Source organism: Beta vulgaris, chromosome 5 (assembly GCF_026745355.1).
Source record: "Beta vulgaris subsp. vulgaris cultivar EL10 chromosome 5, EL10.2, whole genome shotgun sequence".
In the NCBI taxonomy this organism is placed as follows: domain Eukaryota; kingdom Viridiplantae; phylum Streptophyta; class Magnoliopsida; order Caryophyllales; family Amaranthaceae; genus Beta; species Beta vulgaris.
Genome location: NC_079206.1, coordinates 7,342,130 through 7,355,052, shown reverse-complemented (window position 1 = coordinate 7,355,052; position 12,923 = coordinate 7,342,130). Strand labels below are relative to the sequence as shown.

General features: G+C 33.3%; 2 protein-coding genes across 3 annotated transcripts in view; both read left to right on the top strand.

Moving 5' to 3' along the window:
* LOC104892485 (protein N-terminal and lysine N-methyltransferase EFM7) overlaps nt 1-12,923 on the top strand; it is a 60,274-nt gene that overhangs the window by 10,166 nt on the left and 37,185 nt on the right. Inside the window, exons 6-7 of one of the 2 annotated variants that reach the window (XM_010678433.4) lie at nt 625-729; nt 815-1,136. The exons of the other annotated variant lie outside the window; for it this stretch is intronic. Coding sequence (XP_010676735.1) covers nt 625-729; nt 815-960 — 251 coding nt within the window. The 3' untranslated portion in view covers nt 961-1,136. Of the gene's footprint in view, nt 1-624; nt 730-814; nt 1,137-12,923 lie in introns of those variants that run through there. 2 annotated transcript variants of the gene reach the window in all.
* Nucleotides 8,031-12,616, top strand: LOC104892483 (cytochrome P450 72A397). The gene is made up of 5 exons (XM_010678431.3): nt 8,031-8,379; nt 8,871-9,088; nt 9,389-9,633; nt 10,578-10,977; nt 12,017-12,616. The coding sequence occupies exons 1-5, from the start codon at nt 8,106-8,108 to the stop codon at nt 12,443-12,445; spliced, it is 1,566 nt and encodes a 521-aa protein (XP_010676733.1). The 5' UTR covers nt 8,031-8,105; the 3' UTR covers nt 12,446-12,616.

The window sequence follows — 12,923 nt, the reverse complement described above, 5'->3', positions numbered from 1 at the left end:
AAGAGTCCGTTTATTCAAAGAACTGTTCTCTAGCGAATATAGTACGATGCATTACTTAGTTTACCCTTAATATACCTCAACGTAGAGTTGTTTATCGAGTAAACTATGAAGTAGTTCCTTACAAGTTTGAGATTTTCTGATATGAAATGAACATAATGGAGCTGAACAAAAGGATGAGGAGCTAGCTCATGTGGTAGAGCACTACCCTCTGATCCTTGAGGTCAGGGGTTCGATCCTTACCCCCCCATTATGTTGGGGTATTTCCTTAGCATGCTTTGCATGCTTTACTAGCCAATGTGCTGGTAGTTCCTACAAGGCTAGTAGCCTTGGTAGGGATTAGCCCTTGCGCTGACTTAATTTCCCAATCAAAAAAAAATAAAAATAAAAAAATAAATAATGGAGCTGAACAAAAATTTGAAATTGCGTGAGTAAAACTGTCGAAATGAACTCAACATATTGAAACTGAATTTAACGGAACTAAAATATGCTGAAATAGAAAGTGTTGAAATGAACTTAACGTAATGAAGCTGAATTTAACGACTCTGAAATGTGCTGAAACTAAGCTAAAAAAGAAGAGGGCCTAACGCCTTTTTTTTTTTTTTTTTTTTTTTTTTTTTTTTGTAGATGTGAAACAATATCAGAACTTGATAAAGACATTATCCTTTCTCCTAAAGGCTAACCAGCCGAATCGGACTATGAAGATGTCATCTCTTAATGAGCAAGATGATGGTAAATTTGTTTCCTTTTTCGTTTGTAATATTTACATATGTTTTATCGAATATAACATTCATCAAAATTCTTTTGAAAAAATCAGGGTTGCCTTGTCCAGCTTTTCTAATGAGTTGGGCACGAAGAATTGGAAAAGACGATGAAGCCCTCTTCTTCGGAGGTTGTAAGGATGCTGGTCTTGAGGTGCAACATCTTGGATCTCGTATTTATTGCATCTTCTTTAGGGAATGAGAGTCACTATTAAGACACTGTAATGGAAAAAGAGAGTTACTTTCTCCGTTTCCTTTTGTTCTTCCTATATGTAATATTTTATATTTTTGTGAGAGGTATTAATTGATCATAGTAGGAAGAAGTTCTTGAAATAATTAGAGGTGTTTGAGAAGTTAACAAAGCTTACTTTTGTCGAAGATTCGTATTGCCATCACATTTTCGATTTTCGTGCATGTACTCCTTCTGTTTTTTTATTGTTCTCACTTAGAATCTTGACACTATTCATACTTAGAGAGAATTTTATTAATTTTTTTCAATTTATAAGAAAAAATATAGTCATGTGGGATCTTGTTTGATTCATCTCAATTAGTACATTATTAATATTCAATCGGTATAATTTTTACTATTATATAATAAAAAATATTTAAGTTCAAAAATGTGCATTGGGAGATGTGCACAGAAAAGTGAGAAAGATAAAAAAAAACAGAAGGAGTATTTCCCATTTCTTATTTTCTTGTCCTACCGTTCGACAAAAGTCATGTTTCATTCAACTTATTTTTAGTTCTTATAAGAAAAAGTAAGTTTTAGATAAGGTCGAATGGAGACTAATAAGGTCTAATAAGTTTAAGTTAATTCATATAAGCAAGAACAAGTTAAAAAGAATAGGGTCAAAGTTGTTACATGTGCTCGTTCTTGAGAGAAGATATAATATATACTTCATAGTTCATACGTAACAAAATAGATGTTACACTTTCTAAATATGGTTGTAATAAATAGATGTTATATTTCATTTTTGGGAAACAATCTCTCTTCTATCACTTGGGTCTCTTTTTTTTCCTTTTCTCTATCTCTCTCCTTTAAAAAATTGTCTAGAAAAATGTGTTTTTTTAAAGTGTAACATTATTTATCTTACGGAGGAAGTAGTCATTTCTATAATAAGAATTGTGATAATAAAACAATAATAAATGGGTAAATGAGTTAAACCTTGAAACAAGTTTTTTTTTCCAAAACAAACAAACTTGTTTCAACCATTTAAGTCAAATATATGTCCCATTAATTTGGGATAAATGTGATATAAATTATCAAAAAAATGCATAAGCAAAATTACTAGGAAGTGGTACAATTTTATTCAACAAATATCAATTTCAATCAACAAAAGTTGTTTTTTATGAGCACAAGTATTTCGTACTTTTTTTTTCATTGCTCAAATTTTTATTTTTTAACTAGTTATTAGATTCAAGCTATGTCTTGGGTAAGAACAAATTTCATTTATTATTATTGTACTTTATTTTTTTTATTTTCTTTTTTTTGGGCCCCCACTGGGGACTCGGGTAAGAAGAAGGATGATATTAGACCAGCACCTCGCTTAGGTCAGCTAGCCCAACTACACAGGTTAACGCTTGAGAGTAGAGGGGGATATGAGGGAATCCCTACCCCCAAGCATAAGTAGGTAGTGGGGTTCAAACTTGTGAGCTTCAAGTCACAAGGTGAGTTCTCCACCACCTCCACCAAGCAAGCTTGGTTTTATTGTACTTTAAAATGATAACACTAGATACAACTTGGTCTAGTGGTTAAAACTTTAGTATATGAATTTGAGGTCACGGTATCAAAACCTATACTATGCAATTTCTAATTTGTTTATTGTACATGGATTACATGAACTAAAATTGTTTAACGCCTTTTAATATATTTACTAGTTTTTTTTTGCCCGGGCGATGTCCCGGGTTAGTTACAATAAACAAATATGTTATTATTTTTAAATTTCATAATTTATTTTGCTACTTTTCATATTTTTTTTGTCCATTAATAAATTGAAAAATTCACGTCACAACGCGATCAGGAAAAAAATTATAACGTTTGAGTTTGAAAACAATACCTTAAAAGGAAATGCGGTAAGAGAATATGACATCAATATTCTCTTGTAAGTTACATAATAAGATCGAGTGTTATATATATATATATATATATATATTTATTTATTTATTTATATATTTATATATATATATTTATATATATATAAACTTGTTTAAGTCTTTTTAGTTAATTATAATTATTATAAGACTTGATCTGAAACATTAGCAAACAAAGTCATAGTGTATTGATGGTTAAACTCTTACTTTTCATTTTAAAGGTCACATGTTCGATACCTTGCACTTACACATTTAAGTGAGGAGTATGGATAAACAAACATTTGCATTAGAAATTTAATTTGAGGAGAGTGCCACGTGACACATAGGCTTTCTTTCACACGCCTTTTAATATATTTGTATAGACTAGTATTTTGGCCCGGGCGATGCTGCGGGTCAAATACAATTATCAAATATATTATTATCATAAACTCATACTTGATTTTATTAGATTTTCTTAATATTTTGTCTAGTGTAAAATTGTAAAATGAACGTTATGACATGATAAGTGGTAGAGATAAAAAAGTTCATCGATCTATGTCTTGATAATTACATATAATTATAAGACTTTATTATGTTTTACTTTGAAACATTAAGCATTAAAATTTTATTGGATTACTGGTTACACACTCACATTTTATTTTAATGGTCACATGTGTTCGAATCCTAGTAACTATATATATTGTTAATATTTTTAAATGATATTATAAACACGTGTATTAGAAGCTTGAAACAGAATGCCACGTGGCATCATTTTTTTTTTTTGATATATGAATGCTTTTAATATATTTATACAAATATAAATTTGGATTATTAAATTAATTAATCTCTTATCCTTGCTCTCTTTTCTTAAATTCTTTCAAATTTACTCTCCTTTCTGAAACTATAAAAAATAGTGATTAAAAGTGCACATCAATATAGTACTTGTCTAAAAACCTACATGACAACTCCTACATTAATTTACCGAACACTCCAACATATCAAATGTTTAGCCTCTTCTGTTTAAGTGTTTTGTGTTAAAAGTAAATCGCCAACAAGTTTAACGAGCTCATGAAGTAGCTCAAATCTGTGCTAGAACTTGTTTACAATTGACTGTCTCTTATCACTTAGCTTTTCTTGTATGCATGTGTTGTTTACCCATTGTCAAAATTAAAAATAAAAACATATAGTACTTCTATGGATTCCTTGAAAAAATAAATAGTATATAGTACTCTTATACATTGATAGCGTAGACCAAAAGTAACGATGACATACAAATCATAAATTTGATCTTAATAGTACACAATAATTTAAAATGGTTTCCACACCGTTGAAGTATATGCCTATGCAACTACAAACTACATGCCCGGGCACCTCGTGGAGAAGGCGGTGGTCATTGTACCGGTCACTCACTGTTGCATGTTTCGTGAACGCCGTTGTTTACTGTCATGAGCTCTTACACATGATGATGAATCTAGGTACGCACGTCAAGAAAAGATAGTGTCGTATATAGCTTTAAGTAAAAGTATCGAGGATCAAAGTTGGCTTAGTGATTGTAAGGTCCTTCTTCTACCTCTGTAATAGGGATTCGATTCTCATCCCTTGCAAGGGGAAATTCTCCTTACTTAATAAAAAATATTAGGTTATTATCAGAAAGCCCCACACTCTCTCTCTCGTCTCTCTAAAAGCCTAGCGTCCCCTACCCTTCTCTCTTTTCTCTTTAAAACCATAGCCTCCCCTACCCCTTATTCATCAGTTAGGAGTTGCCATGAAGTTCGAAATTTAACATGAAGGTATTGGAATATCGGATGTGATAAACATGCATATAACTCGATCAGTAATGCTTTTTGTTATAACGGATGTGAGAGAGAAACAAATAATGAACTCAAAAGCAATAAAATCAGACAATAGATTTATATGGTTCACCAATTTGGCTACATCCGCGGCAGAGGGAGAGAGAATATTTTATTATGAGAAGAGAACATATTACAGAGAGAATAGAGTGTTTTTAGTAGTCTAAAAACTAGGTATAAATAACCTATTTATACTCCCGTCAAAGAAAACGCGTTTCCGCGTTTACCGGGCAGCCGCCCGATCGGGTCGGGCGACATCCGCCCGATCGGGCGGTATTTTTCTCCTTCCCAGTTTTGTTGCACGCCCGGTCGGGCGAGCCTCGCCCGAGTCGTAATTCGCGAGCTCGCCCGATCGGGCGATATGGTCCGACGCCATCGGGCGTCTTACCAAAACAGCTGTTCCAAACTTCGTCACGGGCCCGACCGGGTGGCTTCACCCGACCCGATCGGGCGGTGCTCCCGAACACCCCTTTGACGCAATTTTACAAACACATTCAAGGCCATTATTCTTATACTTTTCCTAAACAGTGTCAGAATGATAGACTTTCTCATCAATAGCTGCTTGATTACTCGATCTGTTCATTTTAGTTTCTTCGAATACGAATTTGATTTGACCTTGTTTGATTGTATCTTGTTTTTCTTTAATATATATTGTAGATGTCGTTTGTCATTCAATTAATGAAATTTCTCTTAAAAAAAGGTAAAAGTATTAGATCTTCTCTAAAAAAAAATTATAAGATCTTCGCTAAAAAAAAAGGTATTAGATCATGTATTATGCAACTTTAATGGTATTAAGTTGGTGTTTATGATATAATCGCTCATCAAATAGTGCGAGCGTGCATGGCTTGAGCGAATGCCGATCCTCCAGACTTTTATATGATGAACACATCATATAAATTCTACTAGTATTAGATGATGCTTATCCTTGATTACAAGTAATTATACGTGTATAGAAGAATTAAAATCTTTTAGTAAAATTGGTATCAACACTTTGAATTAGGGCTGACAATTCGTGTTATCGTGTTCGTGTTTGTGTTTGGTTTCGTATTGATTTCGAGTTGGTCCTCCAAATGTATCAAAAGTGATATAAAAAGTGGAGTAGTTGCATAATATGATAAATGTAATTTATCGGATTAACTTTGTGTCATTCGTGTTCGTTCCGGGTTCGTGTTCAATAACTTCAGGTTTGGTTTGTGTCGTGTCATGGATTGCCAGCCCTACTCTGAATCATAGTGCAGGTTCACTCAACACCACCAACTATGTACGCCTTATAGCCAAAACACCACTAAGTAATATATTTCTTCCTCTAACATAATATATCTCTTTAGATACATTATTGGATCGGCATTGGATTAAGCCTAAATTATGTTACGGACTGCCGATTCGATGTCGATCCGATGTACCTGAATAGATATATTACGCTAGAGGATGAGATTAAATGCATTGATGATTTCCATTTGTATCGCGGTTTTATTTCATAAGCCAAGAAAAGCAAAAATTGGGGTGTTTGCATGAGAAAATGACATGAGTCACTCGATTTTTTTGGATTTGTTTTCTCTTTTAAAACAAGCTAAGTGGCATAGATTGTTCGAACTTGATATAAAAAGTGTTTAAATTGAACAATTAGATGGATATTGACTTGCGTAAACTATTCAGATGGAGTAGTAAAAAGTGGGAAAATAATTAAAGGGGGAAGTGGATCCTCCGGAAAATTGGGGTAAAATTAATGAAAGGTGTGCAAATGAAGTTATCATCAAATAACCTCCACGTCCGTATTATCCTTTCTCGAGACAACCTTCAATGTGTTAATTTTGATGATTTTGGGAGGATGTGAATCCTTATTTATGGACCCCCTACCCCACATTTTCTTCTGCTAATAACTAGCTAGAGTTTCTTCTTTTGTAAACTTTTTTTTTGAACTTGTATACTCTACTGTCTTCCCACTACATAGGGTTTATATAAATGCAAAGTTCGAGAAGACATAAAGTCGTGGGAAAATATAAATAAGACTTTTTAAATCAATCATTGATTACCTCAAATGATGTAAAATTTTGTCACGAATTCATAAACTATTTCCATTTTAAGACATGTATTTAATGCTTACATAGATTAACATAGATCATTTAACATAGATCATTTATTACATAGATTAATGTAAACTTTTGTCATAAATTTACAACTACTTCATTCGTCCCATAATATAGTGCTTGCATTCCTCTTTGGGTGTTCCAAAATGTTGTACCTATTTCTTTTTTATCAATTTGTTTGGACTAAATTATCTTTCATTTCTACATAAAACTTTCCAAAATACCCCTACTTTCCTTTAAAATATGTGTCCCTATTTATTGTTTTACACCATTCCAAGGAATATTTATTGCTCTTTCATTTTATTTTAAAGGAAAAAAAAGAAATAAAACTAGTTCCAAGACAAAAATACCAAATAAACAATTACTTAAATATATAACTCCTTCCATTTTCCTTAATTCTTGTGAAAAATGAGAAGTGAGCACTATATTATGGGACGGAGGGAGTAATTTTTAATTTAAGCAATGTATTTATATCTTATATGCAACCCTAAGGGATGCATATAGCATAACCCCAGACGTTTAATGTTGCTATATATCCTCGTTATCAAATCGTCAACTTTTAAAAGCTATTTTACGAGGGTCATCTCATAAAATTAGGGGGCCATGTGCTAAAATAAATCATAAAGATTAAATTTTTTGGTGAATTGGAAGAGAAGGAAGAGCTATTAATGGTTCATTTTTTTGGAGAATAGGAGGAAAAGAAAAAAAAAATACCAAATAGAAATTAATCTCTTTAAATTTGCATGATCCAACATTATACTAAATAAAATTGAAAAGGAATAGTCTATAATTAGATTTAGGTTTTCTCTTTTTCTTTTTTATTTAGGCAGACAACTAATAAAATTGGATCCTTATATTTTGGAGGTTTCGTGCAGTTCACCCTACACATGACGGATGACCTTAATCGTCTCGTTATTTTACAAGCTTAATACCACCTTAAGAATAAGTGTACATAAATGTGGAGGTTATATGAGAAAAACACATAAAATGTTGTAACTATATATATGTTATAAGATCCCATGAAATTATTAGGCGTTATCTAGTGGTTGTTCATTAAGGGACCCATTTTATACAGGCCCATGTTGAAGATAAAAAAATCATATCCAAAACAGAAAAATAAATAAATAAACGGACTAAATAAAAAAAAGGAATGTACAACAAAAAGATTGAATATTATAATGTTATACGTTGATATTGAAGATCAATTCCAAATGAAGCTAAATGCCCATGTTGTATCCATTTATATATATATATATATATATATGTTGCAAATTGTACTAGTAGTTGTATATACTCTGAGCTCATATTGAAACACTAAAAACACAAAAGAATATTTGAACATGGTGGAAAAGAGCTTAATAGTTGTTGTTGCACTATGTGTTGTGATAGTGAAATGGCTATGTAAGTTAGTAAATCAAATTTGGTTAACACCAAAGAAGATAGAGAGATGTCTCAAACAGCAAGGTCTCACTGGAAATTCATATAGATTGTTGATAGGAGACATGAAAGAAAACTCAAGATTAAGAAGTGAAGCCATGCAAAAACCCATTTCTTTTACTAATGACTACTACCATCGAATTCAACCCTTTCTCCATCAACTTGTCTCAAAATCTGGTAATTTAAATTTATCATCTTTATGTGATTTTTAAGTTCATTATTATTTCATTGGTTATTTAGCTTCTTTTTTTTTTTTTGTTTTTTGAGGGGGATTTAACTTCTATTTCTTCATATTTTATGTCTATCTTCTTTAGTGGGAGGCTGCGAGTTGGGGGTGGTGGGGTGGAAAGTTTGCGTGGGCGGGGGTGGGGGAAGGTGGCCTGGGTGGCTGCATGGGGAGGGGGGGTAACTGGGGGTAGGGGTCAGGGTTACAGGGTGAGGGCTGCAAGGTGGTGGGGGAGGGTGGCTGGTGGGGGTAGGGTAGGGGTCAGGTGGTGGTGGTTGAATGTTGGTGGTTAGGGAGATAACTATGGTTAATTAGGGTTAATGTTGGTGATCCTGCTGTAAAGTTAAAACTGTAACAGAAAACTCTAAACTCTAACCGCTAAACACTAAATTATATTTGTCAAACAGGACCATATTTGTAATTTTGCAACATACTATTGCAGGATCAAATTGTTTTACATGGATGGGGCCTGTGCCAACGATTTTAATCACACAACCCGAGTTAATAAGGGAGGTCTTCAATAGGATAAACGAGTTTCGGAAGCCGAAGATGAATCCCCTCACTGAATTACTTGCACCTGGACTTGTAAGTTATGAAGGTGAGAAATGGGCCAACCACAAGAGGCTTGTCAACCCTGCTTTTCATGTCCAGAAGTTGAAGGTATCGTATTCATATATTCTCTTCGTCTCATAAAGTATGTTAATTAATTTCATTGGAGTTTGGACGACCTTTTGTTGTCTTCATTATATATCTTCTTATAGAATATAAGATCAATTTTGAGATTCCAATATCAACTTAAACTTGTAGCTGAGTTGATCCTTTGACATGTTATCGGAACTAATGTGACAAGAAGGTTAACGAAATAGTTAGCGCTGCTTTTTATTTTTTTCATTTACGCGTTAGTAAAAATTATACTTATTATATAGATCCACTTGACCACTTCAATGCATCTGTATGCAGCTTATGCTCCCAGCATTTGAGAAGAGCGTTACTGAAATAATCAACAAGTGGGAAGAAATAGTATCTAAAACAGGTTCTTCAGAGGTAGATGTCTGGCCACATCTTACGACTTTAACCGCGGATGCTATTTCTCGAGCTGCATTTTGTAGCAGTTATGAAGATGGAAGAAAGTTATTTGAACTTCTCACGGAGCAAAAAGAACTTGTTATACGCCTTTTCAAATTTGTTTACATCCCTGGATGGAAGTAAGTGACATGTTAATTAATACTTAAACATCAATTCATTACCAGTAAGTGACCACTTTAATTTTAAATGTGATTCATTTAACTTTAAAAGTGACCTTATAAAGACTAGGGGTGAGCAGAAAAATTGGATATCGACCGGTTCCAGACCCAGTTGCGGTTGGACATGGTGGGTCCGAAATTGGAACTGATCCTGCTGGGATCGGGTCTAGGTCCAAATCTGAGGTCCCGGTTGCAAGTGGTTCCAATAATGGGTAGTAAAATTTTGGACCCGGTACGCACTGAATACCTGGTAAATCTAGATATATATACTTGATGAAATCAGGTCTCGAACTAAGTACGTGGTAGATATTTTTTTTTTTTACGTATGATGAATAATTTAGTCTTAAAACTTATTAGCTCGTCAATAGAAGTTTGGATGAGATTATATCAAGGGATACTAATACATATATGCTATGATTCTTATTTTAGTCTTTATCAAGCTTAACGTATAATAAAACAATTTAGTTTTTGAATGCCATTGGGTAATGGATACCCAATATTAAAATCAGTTCCTAACGACTCTAAGACCAGTTCTAGAAAGTCACCTCCACTCAAAATTGAAATTACATCATACTTTCAGAGAACCGGGTACCCAATATTGGAACCGGTCCCAACTGGTTCCAAGACTAACTCCAGAAATTGAGGACCTGGTCCAACCAATTCCGGTTCTAAATATTAGGAACCGATTTTGACTGAGTCCGGGTCTAATTCTCGAAATTTTGACCGAGTACCCGGTTGTGCTCACCCCTAATTAAAACATGCGATCTTACATAACTATATTTTAAGGTGGTCTTACATAAGATTTTTCTACTTACAATTTGTGTTTTTGTTCTGTAATTCAATCCATTTACACTATTAGTATCAAGCTCACATGATGATGATTTTGTATACGTGATTTGTGTTAGATATTTACCAACAAAGGGAAAGAGGAGAATGAATAATATAAACAGGGATATACAAAGTATAATTAAGACAGAAATTGATAAAAGGAGGAAGGCAATGGAGGCAGGAGAAGCTGTCAAGGAAGACTTATTGGGGATAATGTTGGATTCAAACTATAAAGAGATACAACAAAGCAAAATTGGTAGTAACAAGCAACATCTTGCAATGAGCTCTCAAGAGATAATTGACGAGTGCAAATTGTTCTATCTTGCTGGGCAAGAGACCACCTCAGTGTTGCTAACATGGACGATGATTCTGTTGAGTAAACACCAAGATTGGCAAACACGAGCACGAGAAGAAGTTCTTGCAACCTTTGGAAACAACCAACCAGACTTTGATGGGTTAAATAATCGTCTGAAGATAGTAAGCTCTCTCTTTAATAAGTACTTTTCATTTTTTTCTTTCAGCATAGGCTAAAACACATTTTGCTGTTTCCAAATACTTGCAACACTTTGACTTTCTTATTTGCCGTAACATAAAATTTGACTTGTTAATATTTGATTTGTATACTACTCCCTCCGTCCCATAATATAGGGCTCACTTCTCATTTTTCACAAGAATTAAGGAAAATGAAAGTAGTTTTAGGATTTCACAAAAACATATGTGCCCCTATTTAAGTAAATATTCATTGAGTATTTTTGTCTTGGAACTAGTTTTTTTTCTTCTTTTTCCTTTAAAATAATATGAAAGAGCAATAAATGTTCCTTGAAATAGTGTAAAACAATAAATAGGGGCACATATTTTAAAAGGAAGGTAGAGGTATTTTGAAAAGTTCTATATTTGTAAAAATGAAGGATAATTTAGTCCAAACAAATTAATAAAAAAAGAAATAGGTACAACATTTTGGGACATCTAAAAAGGAATGCAAGCACTATATTATGAGATGGAGGGAGGGAGTATAAATTATTAAAATAGTATAGTCAAAGTTAGGTTATGAATAATGAGAAGTAAAATTGTCTCAATTATCTGGAAACGGATGAAAAACCTAGATATGTTTTTGATATATTAAGATAGAGGGTTCGGAGCTTCCACAAATCTTAAAGTTTATTATATACACTAGGTTTAATTATAAGACCTGTGCAAATTACACGAGAATTTTTTTTTGTTTTATACAAATTCAGATTTTATGTATTTTTCCTAAAATCACCGTAGAAATATTTAACTCATTATCTATAAAATTGATAATGTAAAAGAGAAGAATATAAAATTACATATATGTTTGAAAAAGTAAATTTCAATTCGTTATTAGCCATATACATGTTTTTTAAAGCATGAGTGATCAACTATAGAAGTGCCATTATATATTCTTCAATCCATAAGATTGATTGTATTCCTACAATTACATATTGTACAATAATTGATACTGAATTAATGCTAATTTTTTGTTTGTGCTTCCTATTAGGTGACAATGATAATATTTGAGGTGCTAAGATTGTATCCTTCCATTGTTGCAACCTCGAGAAGGATATATGATTGTGAAACAAAGTTAGGTAATTTGAGTATACCACCTGGGGTGGTAGTTTCAGTGTCAATACTCCATGCTCATTTGGATCCCAAAGTTTGGGGTAGTGATGCCAAAGAATTTAATCCGGAGAGATTTTCTGAAGGGATCGCAAAAGCAACTAAGGGGAGTAACTCATACTTTCCCTTTGGTTGGGGGCCAAGAATTTGCATTGGGCAAAACTTTGCACTAATTGAGGCTAAGCTTGCATTGTCTATGATATTGCAACGTTTTGCTTTTGAGCTCTCACCATCATATACCCATGCTCCTACTAGTCTTATAGCTCTCCAGCCTCAAAATGGAGCTCACCTTATCTTACACCGACTTTAGGTTTGTTTCTAAGCATGCAATATGAATGTAATAATGTTGTTCTAAGCTATGCAATGCATGTATTTGATCTTGAATTTTACTTTGGGATATAATTTTTACGAGACTTTAGGATGTAATTTTAAGAGAAATAAGTCCCAATTATGTATGTCAATATTAGACATATGTGCATAATGCCTTGCCAGTGCGTGATCAACTGATTCCATGTTAGATGCGTGCACTAATCATGTTGTACATGTCTTGTGCGAGGCTATAGAGTTCAAAAAACGAGGATTCTTGCAACTATATATATGCCATTCAATAAATTACAAAGTTATAAGCATAAGAGTAATGATCAAATGAACTTTGAGATATAAGGTGCTAATAAGTAAAGGCTTAGCTACATTATTGTCCGAGCCTAACTCTCTCTGTGTGTGCCCAAGGGTTAATGACTAACGGAAGTTTTAACACCATTAGTTAAAAAGGGTAGTTTGATGTATGT